General features: G+C 39.9%; 2 protein-coding genes across 2 annotated transcripts in view; one reads left to right on the plus strand and one right to left on the minus strand.

The window, feature by feature from the left end:
* Positions 1 to 1,986, plus strand: part of TSPAN13 (tetraspanin 13) — a 37,256-nt gene extending 35,270 nt beyond the window's left edge. The window contains exon 6 of the mRNA XM_019508520.1: positions 878 to 1,986. Coding sequence (XP_019364065.1) covers positions 878 to 952 — 75 coding nt within the window. The 3' untranslated portion in view covers positions 953 to 1,986. The remainder of the gene's footprint in view (positions 1 to 877) is intronic.
* A 7,943-nt stretch (positions 1,987 to 9,929) lies between these two features.
* Positions 9,930 to 18,138, minus strand: AGR2 (anterior gradient 2, protein disulphide isomerase family member). Its single transcript, XM_019508521.1, has 8 exons — positions 18,039 to 18,138; positions 16,252 to 16,392; positions 15,843 to 15,906; positions 15,572 to 15,624; positions 14,421 to 14,494; positions 13,947 to 14,010; positions 11,237 to 11,320; positions 9,930 to 10,245 (listed from the first exon to the last, which is right to left on the minus strand). The coding sequence occupies exons 2-8, from the start codon at positions 16,382 to 16,384 to the stop codon at positions 10,196 to 10,198; spliced, it is 522 nt and encodes a 173-aa protein (XP_019364066.1). The 5' UTR covers positions 16,385 to 16,392; positions 18,039 to 18,138; the 3' UTR covers positions 9,930 to 10,195.
* Positions 18,139 to 21,174: the final 3,036 nt, after the last annotated feature.

Below are 21,174 nucleotides of genomic sequence, written 5' to 3' on the forward strand. Positions count from 1 at the left end.
ATACCTCCCCCTCCCCCACAAAGGATCCATGTATTAATTATGCCCCACTCATAACTGGAACCAGGTGTTCTTTTCGTGAGTCCTGGGATGCTCTAAAAAATTTATACACAGATGAGGTGCAAGGCAACCTGGTCTGACTTTACCTCATGGAGGATGGGGCCATGTTAATCATGTGCTCCAGACTGAGGAGGCAACAGAGGGATTCTGGATGAACTGTTTGGGGCCTCGTTTCATGATGTTTGCTGGGCATTTAAGGTTGGTGAGGAAATAAGAATCATTGGAAATAGGAAAGAAAGGCACAGCTCAGCTGTGAGAGTGAAGAGGAAGTAAAAATATATGCAGCGTTGTGGCTCACCATGACTTGAAAAAGTTGGCAGTGAGAGGGACTGTGCTTACTGGCCATTACTATATGTTTTCTTCAGATGAGGTGCGCTAATCTCTCATTTTTGGCACTAAGGGGAGCGTGTCAGGGTTGGTGCAGGCCTAGAATTACAGTATCTCCAGGCCCAGTCCCAGTTCCTTCTGGGGGAGTAACTGCTCGTTTTCACAGAGCATGACCTTGTCTCTGAGTGCTGGCCTGGTTTTGCAGTACCATGTCTTCCTGAGCACATGCTGCTTTTGGCATCAGTTTAGTGATAGGTAATGTATTTTAATGAGGTTTTCTTGTAACAATATGAGTTGAAGGCATCTTTTCCCTATGCCAGTTGTGGGGAATAACATCTTGTATTCAGGTACATACAGTACTAATGCAAAAGTATCCTGAATTTGTGTCCTGGAAGTTTTTATTTTAACTCTCAGTAAAATATTCTAATTTGTTTAAACCAGATAGTGAAAGTATGCTAAATGTCTCTCTCTTTCTCCCCCTCCCCCCCCACAGATTTTGGGAGTCTGGCTGACCTACAGATATAGGAACCAAAAGGATCCTCGTGCAAACCCTAGTGCATTTCTTTGAAAACTTTCCCAAGGACTATTATTTTTTCCTGTTTAAAATATGGATTCTCCATCAATTGGCCTTCTTCCACATTAAGGATGTTCTAAGCCCCTGAAAAAGAACCTTCTGCATGGAGATATTTGTGTGTGTCTTTTTTTGGTTTCCCATCCCCACTTTCTAGGATTCTCTTTCTTGAGATAGTTTTGTCTATTTTGTAGCCGAGCAGAAGCGGAACTCTCTTCTGAGCTGGTTAATTAGCTCTACTAGATCATAGCAGTTGATGAAGTTCACTGTATTCAGTGCATTTTATAGCACTTGGGTGTATTGCCTTACCTTAGTGTAAAAAAAAATAATAATATTGATTTACAAAAATCCATATGCTTTCTCATTAAAGTGATGCATTTGTGTGTTCAATGCCTGGAACTATGTGATCCTGTTGGAAAGTAGGATAAATTATAGTAAGCTTATTTTTGTGTGTGAGAACTGCCTCCCACATTGCTGTTTGGGTTGGAATGAATATAGAGAACATCTGAAATAATTTAAAAGGTTGATCAACTTATTTCCTTTCCTTAGATAATGGATATAAACAAACATGTTAACTGACTCCTGTTAACTGTTTGTTTTTTCACAGCTTTAGCATTGCTTTTAAAGAGAAGGAAAATACATTTTTTTTTTCATTTACATGTCAGCAAATGAGTGTAATGAATGAGGAAAATCAAGAAAATTTAGCCTATGGAGGTTAATTTTAAATGTGTAAATTTTCTACTTTTTTCTGTAAATGAATGAGCTCTGGCACCAAAAAAGCACCAGAATCAATAATGATATTTCATCTCATCAGTGTTACAAGTGCCCAAGATTTTCTTATAAAACTATTTTTAAAGTTAGTATAAAAATAACTTAGAAGTGTGATACTAACATTCATCCTCAGACTTGCCTATTTACCTTCACCCAGCAGTATATGATGAAGTATTGATTTGAAATGTGGTTGATATACTGTAAAAATATTGTGGTGTTTTCAGTAGTTTGTTTAAAAATAAATAAAAAAAAGTTTAAAGAATTGCGTATTGTCATTTTTTCTGTGCACTGTAAAACAGGGAGAGGCTGTGTCCCTGATTCAACCTGCTCATGGAGATAGAGATGGAATAGAAACATAGTATACCACAGACACAGATGGTTAGAAGGCTTACTTCCCAGGAATGCATCATGTTTTCTACCATGTACTTTTTTCTCTGGATTACACATAATGAAGAACATAAATGGAATAGTGGTTGCTTATAAGACCAGGAAGAGCTCCAACAAACGGAAGTACAAGAAGACGGTTCACATGGTGAAAACTGAGATGTGGAAGATCACTATCTGTGAAAGCATTTGTGAAGAGTGAGGCAGCTAATGAGGGAGTAGGAGCAGGAGCAAATAAAGGATGTAGTTTTGTGGTGAGATTTGAAGGGTTTCTATTGGTATGCGAGTCCAGCCATCTCCCATTCAAGGCAGAGAAAACTGCATGGATTTCCCTATATGCTCAGTTTTTCTGAAGCTGAGTTTTGTTCCAGGACCTTTGAGTGGAGAATTGCATTTGGATAGTAGGTGAGAGGGGGGTAAATCCACTAGCAGTGCCTCAGCCAAGTTATTAGCAGAACAGCATAAGCTTTAAAAGTCTAGCCCATATTCTTCAGCGCCATCTACTGGACTTGTATCTATTAACTAGTTAATAGGAAACTTGTATTCATGGGCTCCTATACATGCGCAGAGAGTGCTCCAATGCACGGTAATTCCAGTGCCTTGGAGCAGACTCAATTAGTAGTCATCTGGAGTGTGGAAATTAATGTGCTCCAGCAGCCTCCAGTGATACATGTATCGGCACCCCCCCACTGAAAAATGGCAGTGGGGTGCTTCAAGCTAAAGCTTGTTCGAGCTTTAGTTTAAAGTGATCTGCCACCACTTTTGCAGGGATGCTGATGCATGTGATGCTCCAGGTGCTTTTAGTTAGCACAGCTCTCAGAGCTACGCTAATTAAAGCTCCCCTTCCCCCACCTCCAGAGCATGTGTATAAACACCATATGTCTGTACTCACCAGGCAGGCCTCTTGTGGAACACTTCTTTATTAAAAGGGAAGCACTAGTGTCTTTGGGAGTCGTTAGAGTATTGCTGAAATACAGGGATCCTGGTATCTTTGATTAAAACCCCCCAATTTTTTGGATGAAAAAAATCAACATTTTTTCATAATCAAAATGAAACACCACTAATATTTAGATATCTATATATCTATATCTATCTAGATATCTATATATTAGTGGTGTTTCATTTTGATCATGAAAAAATGTGGATTTTGGGTTACTTTATTTTTATCTTTTTGTCAGAGAAAACCAGGATCCCTGCTGATTATATAATGCTATAACCATTCATGGCCTTTTTTGAATCCTAAGATATTGGTCCTGAGTGCACACTGAAAAGCCAGGAAACCAGGAGGGAATTTAAAACAGGCAAAAACTTTATAAAATCTCATGATTTTGGAGCAGTGTCTGAATCCATGCTTTTTGAATGCTTCAGGTTGGCAGTACTGCTCATAGGAGAAACTGGCAGCCTCAGATGGTTTAGAAATGTGAACTGCTATTGTTGAGACTTGAGGGCCTAAAGAAGTATGACTACAGTATTTGGTGTATGTGGAGTGATTTTTTTTTTTCTCTTTTTTTTTAATGTTTTGAAAGAGTGAGTATTGCAGCACAGAGGATGTTTTAGCACTATAAACTGCACTTGAGTCTTTCTATTTTGTGTATTTTTTTATGAACGTATATAATACTATATACTTGGATAAATATGTGTGTGTATTACTTCAGATTCATAAACATTCCATCCTAAGCTTGAAGATAACTTTTTTTTTTTTTCCTTTTGAGATTTGTTTTTATTTTCTGGGCAAATGTGGTCACAATCCTTGTATGCTCAGGTGTAGATCTGAAGAGAATGGATTTCTAAACAAATCATTGCGTTTGGTTTGCTTAACTTCAATAAAAAAGAGAGGTAGTTAGCTATATTAGTCTGCAGTCAGGAAGAAGGGCACAGGGTGGTATTTTGGAGGTTAACCATTCAGAAATGTGTAAGTTTTTGTAGGTGATAATCTACTTTGTGATGTCAAGCAGCATCTAATGTATGTCAAGCTATTTCCTCACTGTACTCACAATAAAGAATCATTGAAACAACAGATTCCTTCCTCTTCCACAAGGCAGCTATACACTTTATCTCATTAAAAATAATTGGTTACAAGACCCCAAATATAACTTCCTCCCCTACCAATCTTTAAATTTTTTTTTTTTTACAACTTCCTATGCATGAATTATAAAATCTGTTCCAGTCTAACCTAACATTAAAATGAATGTATGATATCTGATCCAAAACTTAGCATGTGAAGGAAAAGTTAATGTAAAATATTGTTAGATAAATCCTTTAAAAAATAAATAGACCAATTTTATAAGCCCCTAAATAACATACTTTTCAGTTTACAATGTACTGTTAATGCACCAATGTTGCTAGGTTGCATTTTTTTAGTTGTGTAAAGTGTTTTAGATGGAGCTATCTCAACATGCTCTTGCAGCTTAGTGGAATTCCTAGAACTCCTGTCATTTTTGTACCCTTTAAACTATGCAAGTATTTCAACTTTCAATTTACTACTTGTGTGACATTTGACATTTTAGGTGCCCAAGTTAAACATCTCAGCCTGGGTTTACTTCCTTTCCAAGGAAAAAGTACAGAACCTACACAAAGCCATGTGGACTCAACAGATGTCTCTCTAGGGAACCAAGGGTATGCAATTGACCATCTACATTTTGAGCCCCTTGGAAATTTGTGTGTTTTAGGGTACATCCTACACTGGCTCTGCACTTCTATTAGGGTCGCTGCCAAAATGTCACCCTGCCCTGTACCTTTCCCTCCCCAAAAACTGGAAGGGTGGCAGTGAGGATTCTCCAAGGCTTGTTTGTAGCATACCTGAGAGTGGCAGTAGCAGGCATCACAGGAACATCCTTGCCATCTAGTTTCCATGGCAGGAGCAGCTGTGTGAGGCTTATTTTTTTTTTTTTTCAGTGGCTTCTTCAGACCTGTGTTGATCCATTTTAGAAAGACCCTTGAAACCTTCAAATTTTACATGGAGAGGAGCACATATAGATTAAGAGTGAATAAGCAAATTGCACCTAAGATACCCAAGACACTGACTAGGTTACTGTAGCTGGCTGCAAATGGTAAGCTTACATGTTCTTTTCTAGGTTGTGTAACTTAGACCAGTAACAGCAGTTACAATACACATTCAACTATTCAACGAATACATATAAATTAACCAGCAGTATCACTATACCAGCTATCTGTCTCCCGCAGACTGACATTCTAATGCATATCTTAAACAAGCCTTTTTCACAATGATTCAGAAAGTAATCTTAGTGTTGGATCTTTTTATGGTAAATACATCTTTGCTTAAGCCAAAAAGCTGTTCTTATGAACATGCTATCCTGGTTTTTGAATAGTTTTCTCAAATATTTGTCTTCAAGGAGCACAGTAGATATTTCTTTTGACCCTGGAGAGCCTTTTTCAGCAGTTTCATCCTGCAGCATGAAGTTGTCACATTGCAGTTGGTAGGTTCTCTTTAATTAGAAAGTCCCCAGGGGAAAGTTTCTTGCCCATTGTTATTTACCTCTCTGCTGCTGAAGCAATTTTGACTGCATGTTTTTTGAGTTTGGGCTCCTTTTTTAATTCTAAAGGTTTTACTTATTGGTGAGATTAACCTGCCTGCCATGTGGCTGTGTTGCCAATGTTGTTTCTGCTATCCCCATTCCCCAGATTTCAGCAAGATGGGTTAAGGGCTGGAATACATGTACTTCCCCTGCCTTCCACATTGGACATCATGCCTGCAGTGGCATTTGATTCCAGGGAGCACCCAATGACTAAGAAGATTACCCCTCTCCCTATTCTGGCCTGTCTAGAATATTTTTTCTTGTGAAGTGGTCAGAAAATCTTTCGGTCAGAAAGGAGTCTCCTGGTTCAAGTCTTAGCAGCATGTGCTATGCATTTTTAGCTTTAGTCTTTAATTAATGCCTTGCCTCTTGCCACTTTGGACTTGCAAACGGGCAGCAACCTAATAGTAACCTAACATAACCTGACAGTAATGTAATATAGTGGTTTGTGCCTTCATTCCAGCCTCTGAGCAGACCAGTAGTGATGGCTCTCTGCTTTGAGCCTCCAGCTCAGTGGTTCACCTACCTGTGATTCCTGGGCAACCTGTTACCCATAAGGTCCTTTAACAGTGCCTGTGGCCACAGAAAATTTTCCCTTCCACACTTTTTTTTTTCATGTTAACAGGTAGAAATATAGCTACCTGTCCCCATCCCCCCGCAAACCTGTACCCCCACAGCAGACACAGGGCTGCACCCTGGCTGGATGGGCACAGCCAGAAGCTGCCTCTGTGGCCCAGCAGGCAGGGCATAGCATGGGAGGGCAGAGTGGGGTGGCGAGATTCATTGCTGCTGCCACTATCAGAACAGCCACCCCATGCTACCAGCAGCATAAGGAGTAATGGATGGGGCGGGGAGAGATTTCCTGTACCCTCATCTTCTCCTGCTGTCAGCCTCTCACACTCTGGGCCACTGCTCTACTTTGCCTCCATGGCCCAGCTGCTACTCCCCTCAGTCTACAGCTCTACCCCAGAGAGGAGGTGGGGTAGTGGGTGGTATTGCCTGTGCGTCCCCACCTCCCTGATACATGATCTATGCCCTCCCCTCCCTTCTCCCAGCCCATAGACTTAACCTTGGGGAGCTACAGGACCTGCTCTCCATGCTGCCTGGCTGCTACGTGCATGTGCACATGCACCTGGTGCCCCCTGCCCCTTGCAGGCGAGCCTGCCCCTGCAGCCTGCAAGAGGACACCTGTGCATTGCCAAGTTTTTCTCCTTTAAAGGATAATTCATTTTTAAAGTTCGTTGATCCATTCTTTAAAGCTTGTTTTTGACCCTTTCATATATTTTTGCAACCCGTGGGTTGAGAAATGCTGATCTAGTCTAGCCTTCTACTTAAGGCAGAGTCATTCCTGACTAAACCATCTCAGCCAAGTGTCTGTCCAACATGTTTTTGAGAGTTTCTAAGAATGGGAGATTCCACAGCTTATCTAGATAGCCTGTTCCAATGCTTAGCCACCCTCCTAGGGCACATCCAGATGAGCATGCATATGCGTTTTCTTGGGTATAAATAGCAGTGGCACGTAGTTGTTACTTGTCCCTGGAGAATGCTTGTGCACACATGCTCTAATGTGTGGCAAGTTGCCCTGGGTGGCGTAGGGAAGGCTGGGACCAGCAACTGGGCTGGCTCCAGCACCCTTACCTGGGGTCCTGAGGGTTTCCCAGGGCTCCAGTGGCAGTGGTCCAGAACACAGAGCCTGGCCAGGAGCTGGAGTGTGGCTCTGGTTGGCCAAGCTCTGGTTTCAGGTGGTGCATGCTGCAGCCCCATGAGCCTCCCCACTTTTTTCAGGTGCAGGTTTTTTTGACACCAGCACCTTCTGGTGTCAAAAAACCCTCTGTATTGCAAATTTAATAGCACAGTGAACGCCACGCATGTGTGGTGCATGTGGTCTGTGGTGCTGCAGATGGGTCTGCAGCGCTGCATACTACGCGTATGTGCTTGTCTGGATGCACCCTTAATTTCCATCCTAAATTTCTTCTGCTGGAACTTCACACTGTTGTTCCTAGTCCTGTCCCTTACAGCCAACTAAAGAAGTCCATCTCCATCCTATTTATATCTCACTTCAAGTATTTGAAGACTCCTATTACATGCCCCACTAGTCTCCTGTAATATAAATAATCTGTTCTTTCAGCCTTTCCTCATAAATTTTGTTTCTCAGGCCCCTGTTTATTTTTGCTGCCCTGCACTGAATACTTTTTGAACTGTCCACATCCTTCCTGAAGTGTGGCACCCAAAACTGGGAAGTATTCCAGGTAAGGCCTCACAGTGCTGAATAGATTGGGAGAATTGCTTCCCTTGACTTGCAAGCATAGGCGGAGAGAGGAAAATATGCACCCTCCCGGGTGGGAAAGTCTGTGGGGAAATGGTGGTGGGGATGGGGACAGAGGGAATGGGGCTGGGACTGGGACCAGGGCCAGGTAGGGATCGGGAGGGAGTTGGGCCCAGGATCAGGGCAGGGGCCCACTGTGCCTGTGCAGCTGCCTCTTCCCCTGTGCCCAGGGTCATTGCCCAGTGCCAGTGCTTCCCATGCAAATGAAGCCACCCCCCGCCCCCCAGCCTTGCACTGGCCCTAGCTATCTTCCAGCACTGGCACTGGCCCTGCACCGCCCAGGGGGCCCCAGAACAGGGGGCTGGAGCAGGGCCAGCCTTGGCTGCACCGCCAGGCTGAAGCCCCAGGGACACCTGTGCTCACCCTGCCAGGCCCTGCACAGCTGGGGTGAGGCAGGTTCATAGGATGGAGCTGCGGCTTGTCTAGGGGGCATGCAGAGGGGGTGGTGGCTGTTGCTGTTGCACACGCCCCATGCAGATCTGGGGGTGTGCCACTGGGCTGGGGCTGAGGCAATGCCAGGCTCTTCCCGGCATGGGGGGGCCGTGCTATGCTGGAGGTGGGCAGCGGTGGTGCTAGGATGGGGGTCAAGTGGGCTACGGCAAATCTTGGGGTGGCTGCAGCTGCCCCTCCATCCATAGCCCCCTCCCAGTGCTGCCACTGCCTGCCCCAAACCTAGCATGGCTGCCCCACCAGGAAGAGCATGGTGCAGCCCCTGCAGTACAGCAGTTTAGCCAGTCATTCCCTAATCTGTGTTTGTGCATGCAGTTATTCTGTCCAAAGTGCAGGACTTGAACTTGTCCTTGTTGAATCCCACTTCATTGACTGAGAACCATTTCTCCAGTCTGTCAAGGTCATTCTGGGCCCTTCCTTCCAGACTATCTACAACTGGGAACCTGTGCTATCCATATTCCTTCCAAAGGATGTTTATTATGTGGCCAGGTGAGCAGTTTTCTCTTATGTGTTTTAAGTTCCAATATCATACATATGAATTATAGATCCCTTCTAGACTGCATCTGATTTAAACTGAACTCTGTGTAAAATAATCAGATTCTTCTTTGGTCTCAAAGATTTTGGCTGCTTTTAAATTCTTGGTTATATGCCAAGAAAACCCCTGCTGCTCTGGTTGCTTTCAGAATTTGTGAGTGTAAGTATTCCTTTTAAAACAAGGATCCAGCCACATTATCATCTTTATATAAGTTAACCCACCTACATCAGAGACTGATGGTCTTTGCCCATTCTATAACAAGGTCCTTTACACATAGTGTTCTGGATTTTCTATGGGAAAATGAAGCATATAACTCACAGGTAAATACTTCCATTCTGTGAGGCTGCAATGGCAGTTTTGAATTACAGTATAACCAGAAGTTATGTGGTATACCTGTACTCTGTGGCTGTATATGCTGGAGACTTGTCTCTAAGGAAGGAAAGTGGGGCCCATTTAACAAGTAGATGCCATTCCTGTTGTGTTACTTTTCATTTTAGCAGTAATGAAAAGTACTATCTAAATGAAATTACTATCCAAATTTGGATAGTAATTTCTAGAGCTGTATTAGCTAAGATGGTAATTTATACAACAATACATCAATAAGTATTGCAAATGTAAAACTCCACAACTTGGGAGAAGTTTCCAGATTCATATTGCTAGAGGCTGCTGAAATTATTTATATTTCTTACTGCATTTTTCAAAAGAAAAATAAAACCATTGAAAGCAGGAAAAATACTCAGCAGACTAAGGAATAAAAATGTTAACTGACTATTAAAATTGCAGGTTTGACAAAGCTGCCCTCCTTTTCAAGCCATAATGTAAAATGACTCTCCTTTTCCCTGGGATGTGCTTAGATGTGACATTTATAACCTCTCATTTTTAAAGCCTGCTAGAACAACCTTGCACTTAATATCACTGGGTGATTGATCAGGTAAATTTTTAGGAAAACCCACAAAATACGACAACGTTTTGTAAACACCTGAAAATGGATTTATTTTCTTAAAAATCATATTTTTTTACAGTTGGAGCATACACTATACACCTGTATGCTTTTTTAAAAAAGTAATCAGGATCTTAAAATGCTGCCCAGTACAAAAGTGTTAACATACAACCATACTGTTTTGCATATAAGCCAGCGCTGTGTACTTCTAAAGATCCACCTAGCTAATTTCTTCACTGATGCCAGTGAGCAGAGGAGAGAAAGAAATCAGACATCTTGTCTCTTCAATTTCTTTCCCTTAAAGTTCAGTCTTCAGCAGTTTCAGAGCTTTCTGCATATTTGCATACACTACAAATGAAACACACAAAACTGTTATCTTGCTTACTCTGCTTGAAAGAAAAGTAATCTTTAATAGCAAAACGATAACCTTTCCAAGTCCTTCATTGTGCTGATTCTTACTGTGTCATCTACTTTATCATATTGCGCCATTTAATTTTTCCAAAATTTTTGTATACAGCTGTTTCACCTGAGCTTCTGCAGAAACTGTTTTTTTTGGAAAATACCATAGCAGGAGTAATTCTATATAATCTATTCCATATAATAAGTCCACTGAATAATTCTTAGTTCCCTTTGCATGATAAAGGAGAAAACAAACATTAGCATTTGCTACACAAGCAGCTCTGACTAACTTCAACAGGACTTATTACTCATGGTACAGTAAGGACCTTATGGCATCAACATTCTGTTTATCCTGCAAAATGAAATGTTGCTGGTTATGCAAGTTCCTATAAAGTATGCTCTCATTTGTTAGAAGAGAGAAGTTTAAGGCTACAGGATAGCACTGTTCTTCAGTAAGCAAAGATTTTAGTATAACAACCATTCTAATCTTTATGTAGAGTCCAGACTTCCAAGAAGGATTTAGGTATTGAAATGCCCAAAGTCTCATTTTTCAAAAATGACAGAGGCATTTATGAACTTCAAGTTCCATTCAGTTTTAATGAGCCTTTAGTATTCTGGTGCAGAGTGAACCAATGCTAAATACTGTTAGAGATCTACCCCTGTCTTAGTGTATTTATATATACTGTTTTTATGGGGGTGAATTTGCCATTCTTATGGGACTAGTAGGTCTGTTAATATTCCTGTGATTATTTCCACAGTAAGGCACAATGTGATGTGAGTTGGAACCTTTTTTTTACCCCTGATCTTTGGCTAAATAGTGTCTCATATCAACCAGTAGCTATTAAAACATATCTTGTCTAGCGCTTGTCATTGTTCTATGAAAAGAAATGTGTATACTGGAAATGTATTTGTTAAGGTTCCTTTAGGAAATAATACTTACATAATGCGATATCTGAAGGCTCATATGCATACAGACGGTTTGAGTATCTTCCAGTAATGTCTGCTCTTACTGTCAGGGAAGGATCTGGAGAAGTAAAGGAGAAAGAAATGCATTTTCAAATAGCAGCTGATGATGACAAAGTAGACTCTCTCTTGACTTGCTCTGTGCACACATGGAGAGGTCAATCCTGAATAGTGTCCTGCTTTCACTCACAGTCAATAATCAAAATTCAGTCCTGAGTGATGCATCTGCCCACTTCTCACCGCAGTTCACCCTTGATTTACCCTGATGACTATTTTAACTTCTATGGTTACAAATCTTTATATTTTTAAAAAGGCAAGTTGTCTTTTGTCCCCTTATTTGTATCAATGGAAAGGAATAGTAGGAATAGTCCCATCAATCTATAGCTTAGTTATCAGGGGCACAGATGCACTCCCCCCCACCCCAGTCGACCCCAGAGGAGCAGCAGCAGCAGCAGCCAGGACTATTTTTAAAGTCCCTAAAGAAAATAACAATTCCCCTAGAACTTCTCCTCTGTGCTCAGCAGCACCTTCCCACCCCTCATACCCCTCCTCCTCCACCTTTCCTGCCTGCCTATGCTGGTATCTGTGGCTGTCCTGGGAGAGCCAGGCTCAGCTGGAGATAGTGGTATGGGTGACAGCTAACAGATTTCACCTTCCTGCCTGGTTCCCTGGGTGTTTCTTGCCAGCCCAGAGTAGGCTTGGGGAAAGGGCACCAATTCACCACTGCTGTCCCTGGCTGAGCCCAGCTTCCCATGCAGCCCGCTGGAGAGGGGCAGGAATGGCTCTGGAGCCTCCCAACAGTGCTCCAGAGTGGGGACAGCAGCAATGAAAAGGTGTGGGAAGGGAGAAAAGGAGAGAGGAGAGGATGGGACCTGCAGATGAGTTTGGAGGAGAAGAAAGGGGGAACAAAAACGAGGGAAGGAAGATTCTTACCTCATTGGGCAATTTAAAAAAAAAGTCCCTGCCTGCTGTTCCTGCCAGGCAGTCTGCTGTCACACCCCTCTTAACAAATCCTAGATCTGCTACTGTTATCTTCCTTTGCCCTCCAAATCTTGTAAAGCCCGTTTGGAAGTCAGGGTTCTACCAGAGGTAAGGGGTAGGCCTGGCTCGGAAAGCCACTTCCAGCATCCTATATCAGCCTCAGAAAGAATGCATCTAATGTAGTTGAAACCTGCTTTAACTCCACAGTGGAACTACATTTGCATCAGGGAATCTTCCCCAAGAGGCTACTTTCCTACAGACTGAAGGGAACAGAGAAGTCCCTAACAGTATAGACTTGCTGAAGTCATGCTATTATGAAGCAGGCATAGGCTGAAAGCCATTAAGCCAGCATGGGTGCATGAGGCTTCCAGTACATCCCTTGCTGTTTTTATTCTGGGACCAAGCGTTCTGTTCATTCTGTGAAGGGAGAATATAGTCCCTCATTGGAACTATTTCAAGCAATCTTTCCCACTTTATGGAACTATTTATGGCCTAAAATGGTGCATTAAAAAAGCATACCTTTCCTTCTCAATCTCAGGGATTACTTTTTGTGGGGAAGTGAATTAAAAAACAAACAAACTATATGGCTATAATGAAGCTTTAACCTTTTTAGATGCGTACATCATGAGCTAGGTTTTCACAGCAATGCACAAGCACTGAATGCACTCAACATACAGCTCTTTGGTTCATGCACATGACCAGCCAAACATCTAAACATCCTGTTGTGTTGGGGTTTAGTGTACTTTCAGTAGGTAGGAATATAGATTGTAGTCGTATTCGTCTAAAAAGCATGAACAGACAAAACTCTTGAGGTAGAGGTGATATCTTCTAATTGGTCTAATAAAAGATATTGCCTTTACCCCAAGAGTTTTGTCTGTCTTTCAGTAGGTATGCAATTCAGTGTACTTGGTTTTGAAAATCTGGCCCTTTATGTGCATTTGACCATTGCTATTTTTATGATATTCACAAAATTCTGTTTCAAAGAGAACCTGTCTTATTGTGAAGTCTTCAGAAATACTAAAAAACAAAATGGACTCAATAATCTATACATCTTGATGGAGTTGACAGACCCTAAGTACATCTTTCCAGACCCTAACTATATCCATACAGGCTTAAGGAGACCTATAGAATGAACTTCTGGACCAATGGCCTGACTTCAGGTGATTACAAGCCTAGGACTTCACCTATCACAGGTGAGACTGAAAGGTGATGGTACACTGGTGTCATAGGTCCTGTTTTATCCTGAACACCAGTAAAAACCAAAACTTGAAATGACCATTACTTGAATAAAGTGCATAAGCAATGTGCAGTGCATTTGCCAAAAGCAATTCTATTGCATCTTGACTAGGTTGCCTCTTCTACATTTATAAAAAATTCCTAGGCATCTCCCAGCTTAAGCTGATCTACAATCCTCATTTGCTTACTGATCTCTGTTATAGAATGCATTATTCTGTTTTTCATAAGTCATACATTTTTCTTTATTAGTATGTGAGCCTTTTCCAAAATAATACCTAACGTGTCACTCTTTTTGGTTTTTCTCATCCATCCCAGCAAATCAAATATAAAGATTCCATGCTCCTGCTGAATTAATTCCCATTAATAAAGCTGAGGGTTTTATGTTTTTGTCACGTTACAGGACCTAGTCTCTGCAGCTTTACAATAGATAGCATTATTCTTGAGCCTCTTTGAGAGTGTTAAGTACTCACCAATAAACATAATTCGAGGGACATACTGGCCATCAGGTGAAAGATGCTTGTCTGTTGTTTCATACTGGAATAAATAATAAGGTTTTAAATCAAGAGTGCTATTAGCCATGCTGTACAGGTAATATAAGCAGAACGTTTAATTTCCAGTTCATAATTTGGTGGTTATAAAATTAAAATTCATTTTAAAGATTATGTTTTAATATGTGAGGAATACATTAATGAGAAAACAATGCTATAACTGCAAGGCATCTCATAATTAATTGTTTTATTGGTATAAATATTTTATAGTCATTATATATTATTATAATAGGTAAAAATTTATTGCTAAATCTAGCCCTATTGCAGCCTAGTCATTTCCCCATGGCAAGTGATGCTAAACATTAACCTTATCCAAGACACTATAAAGATGGAAGTTTATTGCTTCCAGATGGTGTTATAAAAGAGAGCTTTAATGAAGTGTAGCTGAATACTTACAACAAGATTAATAAGAACAAACTTTTCAGCTAATTTCTGTACTTCTTTGTGTGCAGCAAATACTTTCTTCAGTGCTAGAACATAAATGTGAATGATTGTTAAAAAAACAAAAGTCAGGAAGGAAATTAACCATTTATCTTTGTCAAGAAACAATACAGAATCAGATCTGGAGTGATTGGTGAATTCTCCATGCTATAATATACAAGTCCAATGCAGGGTTCAAATTACACTTTGACTCTTGCAGGGGTCTGCAAAAAAAATTAGGCTGCCCATCATGATACCCCAATAAAATCAGAGACCCCCCCCAAGTTATGATTTTCAAATCTTACAAGGGAGCTCTCATCTCTTATGACAGGGCTCGGCCCCCATAAGCTCCTTTGTAATTCAAACCCTGAGTTCAAGTTAGAAAAAGATTGTAGTGACCAGCTGAAAAGGCTGTAGGTTCCTTTCTTTTAGCGTGTAGGTGAACAGTAGCTGGAACAGACCTTAAGTAACAAAGGCAAGTGGCACAAAACTGCATTCCTGTAGTCTAAACTCCTTCTAACCGTGCATATGAATCTCCTCTAAGTCAAACACCCTGAAGTTAGTTCTGGTTTGGTTTCCAACTTTACAAGTTGAGGGCTATTCTCAAAACTGAGTTGTTTGGATGGTCTGTTAGGTGCACAGGGATCCCCAAGGAAATCTGTAGGGCTTTTCATGAGGAATAGGAACTAATCATATAGATGACATTGCATCAGGGCTCTGGTATGAATATGGCTGGAAATCTTGAGAAAATAGATGTCCCCAATACGGCAGAAATCTCATAAGAACTTGAAGTTTCTACACTGACCCATCTGCATCCCATTGTAAATGGTAACTTTGATCAGGAGTGAGAATTGCATGCATCTTGCTCAGTCCATCTCTAGAAATAACACTTTTTCAACACCTTTATTCCCAGCCTTAGATTAAATTTGCATCATTCTCACAAAATTGAAAACTAATGTATCATGATTTGAATCTGTTCTGTATGAGATTAAAATGCCTGCAATTCTGAAAGCAACACAGGTTGCTTGCTTAGGTTAGTATTTCAATGAGGTGTTTTTAGAAGAAAAATGGGTGGTATTTTTAGTTATATAAAGGTGTAAAGCAAGATGTTTCTATTCAAAACTTACCTTGACTATGTGGGCAGTCCTCTAAATGGTGGATAATCATTATGGGTTTGTTACTGAAACAGAAGAAGTCTTATTTCAGATTTTTACTATTACCAATCTTAAAGTCAGTACTTATGTGGAAAAACATCTTAGACTGTAAAATCAGTTAACAAATGGACACATTTCTAAGTTCTGGCAACTTCTCTTTTCTTGCTATTATTCATGTAAATATAAATATTACACTAGATGGCGCCATTGAAACCTATCAAAAGAATAGGTAAAGTTGATTTACCCAGACTTGGCTCTAAACAAGGCTTCTTCATAAGTCTGAGTCCAGATCAGCTGATCACCCCAACCTAAAGGCAAATGACAAAGAGGAGTCACTGTCAAAGGTGTTGGTGATGAGAAGACTATTTCAAGTCAAGTGTAAATGTAAAGACTACTGAGAACTACTTTGAGAATGTGTTGCCAAAAGGGAATTTAAATGCAATGAAGGCAAAATAACTTGTAGAAAAAATATCAGGAAAGTGTATTTCAAGTGGCAAGAGACTGTTTTGTTTTGTTTTTTAAATATAGGTAGCTGAAAGGAAAAGAGCAAAGTGTCAAGGAACTATTAATAATGCAAGAGGAATAAATATTAGGAGATCAAATGGTGAAAGATTCTTATGGATGTAGGGCAGTGAGAATGAACAACATGTTACCTCTGGAGAGAGTTTGAGGCAGTTTTGGTTTATATTCATTTGTGTCCTTTTTGTCCTTAGCCCCAAAATCTTTAGCGAGGGTATAGGCAACAGCAACAAGCAGCAGGGATATTGAAATATAATTCTTCTCCATGACTAGTGCTGAAAAAGATAATTGACATTTATAATGCTGGCATTTTTCACACTCCTAACTGGATAATTGTTTAGGAAGGTGGTGCTACATATAACCTCTCAGTCTACATTTAAGTCATAAAAATATATCAGGGCTGGGTCACTGCTGGAATGAACTGCTAAAGGTAGTTTGTGTTCCTAAAAACATAATGAATAGTCAGACTGGTTTAGCAAATATTTTTTAATATCTATGGAACTGGTATAGTTTTGTTTTAAGTCACTTGTTGCCAGTTTTAAAAATGCTTATGTCATCTAGATGAAGTCAGTCTAGAGACGCACTTCGATGCTATATCTCTCTCTTACTCCCTCTCCTGTATTTCTTGATGGTGCTACAAATACTGAATTAGTTCAACGAAACAATGAAAGTTCAGCATTTTCTATAATACCCATCATGTAAGAATATAAAGGCTTTTGCAAATATTAGTAAGTGTTTCTGAGACCTTTCTATAAAATCCATCACTGCAATAATTAAGCACTTCCCAAGTGTTTTGTTCAGGGAAGTTAGGTTGAGGAGGTCATTTCCTCAGTTTTGCAAATGAAACAATGTAGTTACAGGGAGTTACGCCTTCAAAGAATGTCTTGAATTCCAGTATTGTTCTCTAAATGTATCTTTCCCTTAAAGCCACACAATAATACAATTTTCAAGATATAATGGTTTCATTTAGAATACTGAGGATTGGTTTAGAAATGCAATGTATCACTTCTAGGGATGCTTTGCTGCTGAAATCTCTTCCTCTGCCCAACTGTACAAGTGAGAATGAAGCAGGTCATGTTAGATGACATGTTTCTCAGTTTTCTAAATGAAATGATTCTACCAGTGAATTCACTTAGCATGATCCAACTTTCTCATTCACTTGTCACTGGATGCTAGGATACTGAGCTGAGAGGTACACAGAAAAGCTTAAGGTAAGCAGACATTCTAAAGCACAGGAACATCAACATGGGTGCATAAGCAATAGCAAGCATCTTTTAAAACGCAGGTTAGAAAAGTGGAAATGTGATGCCATTCTGCCTGGCTTTGTGGGAAGCCCTGGGAGGGCTTGCTTTCCTCAGCTTGAATAAATGGTACAGCATTCTTTGCTGTTGTAATGCTCAGTAGACCCTGACTATCTATGCAATCACAGCTTCAGAGCCATGCAAAAAGCAATACCAGGTTTTGGTCATACACTGACCTTTACATAATAAAAAATTGTTCTCTGAAAAGATGAGGTTTGAATGAGTCTTGCTTAGAAGCCTACTGGAGATTGTAAAGCTAGTTTATTCAGATCAGTATGGATGAAGGTCTCCTTTAAAAAGAACAAGGTGGTGCCGGCCAACCAGGAAAAGCAAGAACAAACAAATCTCAGGATGATGCAGAACTGAAAGTAAAGGCCAAGAAGCACTACACCTAAAGCAGCATCTGTGCAAAGTCATTCTAAGCTATTAAAAAAAATCATTCTAATTCTTTTAACATGAAGAGACAGCATTATTCCATCTATTCCCCCATGGCGAGCTCAACTGTAAGTTGGTCCATTCCTTTCTTTCTGTTTGTTACCTGCTGCAGTAATAAGTAACCTGAACGTAAAGCTCACAGGATCCTAACAGGTGGATTTCTCAGCCAGTGCTCGCAGCCTTACCTTGCTTGCTCTCCCACCTGTCTGAAGAACTATGAAAGTGTTCCAAGTTTCAGTGTGAACCTCTAGGGCTCATAATACCTACTTATGTACCTTGGCACACCTCAACTCCACCCACCCGCGCTGTATTTGAATAGTAGCCCCAGGGAGCTAAACTTCCCCTTTCTTTTAACAAAGAAAAACATTTTCAAGATCAATTAGTTTTAATCAGAAGGCTATTTGATATTTAGCCTTTTATAGCAATGACAATGTGCAAAAATGGAAACACGCTAATATGAATTTTGCAGTGTTTTTAACAGAGATTTTTACAACTGGGCGAACAGCCAAGTCCAGGTAAGCTTAAATCAAGACTCCTGATTTGCCTGAAGGCTGATCTGTCTTTATGTGATTGGCTGAAAGTTATAGCCTGGATCACAGCTCTTTCATTTCTTTGAGAAACTAAAATGATGATTCAGAACTCCAGGTTTCCATCAGTGTAGTAATTAAACAATCATTTACTCTGCACAGGGTAGTTTAATGCAGAGCAATGATATGTTTTTTTTAACAATCTAAAACAAATAGGAACATTTTTAATGAAACATCATACAGGTCTTTGAAGTCATCAGGTTATTTAGAAACTTTAAAAACCTATTTAAAAAGTATCTAAAATTGAGTCCTCTTAATGTTCTGTGTAGTAAAGTAAACTTTTACATATTTGTTTTAGGCACAGCATAAAAATACATTGTTTTATATTTCTGATATACGTATAGTACAGTATGGTGGTCAGAAAAATGCTAGAACCATCTCCTTTGCTGCAGTATTTATACTGAACAATTTCCAGAGTATGGAAGATATCTTTTGAAGGATGATTTATTGTGATCCTGGCATGGGCATGATATATAGGGTGACCATACATCCTGTTTTCCCCCCAGACAGTCCCATTTTAAATATGTGTCCTGGGAATCCAATTGGTTTGTTGGAATTTTGTCCCATTTTCAGCTGGAATGCAGCAGTGGCAGTGCTCTCTAGCTGGAACTGTGATAGGGCAACTGCTAATCCTTCAGCATCCCACAACACACTGCTCTCCAGCCACTCACCTAAGACTATAGCTCAGATACAGCTAAACATAGTGGAGACTTACAGGGTGGAGTGGGGCAGAGTACTGCAGAATGCCAGCGAACTGTTGAAAAGGAAGCACTAGGGTAACACCCCCCCCACCATTTATCAAGTTGTCCTGTTTTGAGACTTCGGAAACATTGTCATCCTGATTACATGTTAAAACTTTAATATATGCCATTTGATGTATCCTTGATACCTTTTGCTCTGTAGATGTTTTTTTATAATGAACATAGAACAATTGTCACCTGTGAGAGGGATCTGTTAATCTATGTAGATAGGGAAAGAAAATCCATCACTTCTTTTTCTCTCTCTCAAATTGACTATATTTTCAGATACTCATTACTGAAAAGGGATTTTCAAATATCTTCATGCTAAATTTATTCCAAAGCAAATATCACCTTGTGCTTCAATACATCAATATTTATTTTTTAGCTTTCCCAACATTTTGCAAAATGTATTTAGGGAAAAGAATCAGCAGAGACAAGATCATGATCTCAGTTGATGTGTAATTACTACATTTCTTAGGAATGTACTACAATGAGAAATTACATTTTATTTATTAACTGCTTATTAGGTATAGGATAAGAAAGCAAGCTAAGGTCAACAATTTGTAAATCCATATCAAAGTGTTTATTAAGACCTTTATGCATAGATTGGTAAGTAATCAAAATGAGAGAGAAATATATTACATATAAGCATTTTATTTTGCTCCTGTATGGCTGTTGTAAGACACAGAGCTATATCTTATAGCTTTTGCAGCATATGTTCAAACTGCATTCACTCAAAAACCATGTTTTTGGAAATGCCTAAAATTAGACTGCTAAAGCCACAATTAGACACCTGAAATCTGTGGGAGCTCCTGAGTATTCACTTTTGAAAATCCAATCACTTCAGATACTTCAGTGTGCCTAACGTTAAACATTCATTTCTGAACTCTTGACCTTATTTCAGTGAGTCTCTGAGCTTTCCAAGTCTTGATTTAATGCATGTTGACTGAATCTCAACCCAAACTGCACTCAGCAGCAGTCAGTAACATAAGAACAACTTTTTTTTCCTGTGTACCTGTACCATGAGACATCTAGATGCTTAACGTATACAATCCTACTCAGATACATTTTAATTGTCTTCCATGTGTATGTAAACCTGAAAATGACCAGAAATCCCAATACGGTACAAACAGCTGACTAGCATATGCTTTAGTATAAATTCCAGACTGCTTATCTGTGATCACTTCCTCCACCTCGGTGACCATGTCACCTGTCCTAGAAGAATTGCTCCAGGAAAATCTGGGACAGAGTAGTTCTAGCCAGGAGGCTTTTCCTCATTTTCTCAAAGGAGCAGTTATGTCCTATTCCAGTTAATATTTACCGATATTAAAATAAACTTTTGGAAAATCATCGACTCTGAAATGTGGCATTCTCTTGTTTTTACCTCAATATATTTATACAGTAGGGCTGCCTATATGCTTTGCTTAACTCTGGTTGTGAGTCTCCCATTTATTGCTCTATATCTTGCTTATATGTATCCCACAAAGCAAGAGTTCATCAGGTTTCAAAGAATACATTGAGTACATTCCAAAAGAAAATGGAAGGGGCTGCATCTGTTACTAGGTTATGAATACTAATCCCAAGCCAAGGAAAAAAATGTTGGAGGGAAATTAAACAGCCTTTTTTGTAGGAAAAACCCCCCAATTTTATTGAAGTACTTAAGAAAGATTGTTTAGAAAGGCTACAACATTTGGAAAGATACAGATTTTGCTATTTAACATCTTGAAGTAAGGTAGCAAAGCATATAGGTGGCCCTGCTGTGTAAATATATTGAGGTCAAAACAAGAGAATGCCACATTTCAGAGCTGATGATTTTCCAACAGTGTCAAAACAGTAATAAGATTTGGTAAATGGCATTAGAGTCTATTTAGGTGAGATACTGAGTAGATTCAGTCTTTTTTTTTTTTAGTGGATACTTATATTCACCAAAAATTACACCTTTGATCCTCCCCAAATGATTTGCAAATTTGAGGACAAATGTCTCCAATTGTTTT

The sequence above is a fragment of the Gavialis gangeticus genome, unplaced genomic scaffold, assembly GCF_001723915.1.
Source record: "Gavialis gangeticus isolate Ggan-Ray unplaced genomic scaffold, GavGan_comp1, whole genome shotgun sequence".
Lineage (NCBI taxonomy): Eukaryota > Metazoa > Chordata > Crocodylia > Gavialidae > Gavialis > Gavialis gangeticus.

What these genes read in the sequence shown, in the direction of transcription:
- AGR2 (XM_019508521.1), bottom strand. Translation starts at nt 16,384, where the DNA reads ATGGAGAAGAATTATATTTCAATATCCCTGCTGCTTGTTGCTGTTGCC. An exon ending in GCCTCAAACTCTCTCCAGAG is followed by an intron (nt 15,907 to 16,251) that starts GTAACATGTTGT and finishes ATTTGCCTTTAG; the next exon opens with GTTGGGGTGATCAGCTGATC. An exon ending in TTGTTTAGAGCCAAGTCTGG is followed by an intron (nt 15,625 to 15,842) that starts GTAAATCAACTT and finishes CTTCTGTTTCAG; the next exon opens with TAACAAACCCATAATGATTA.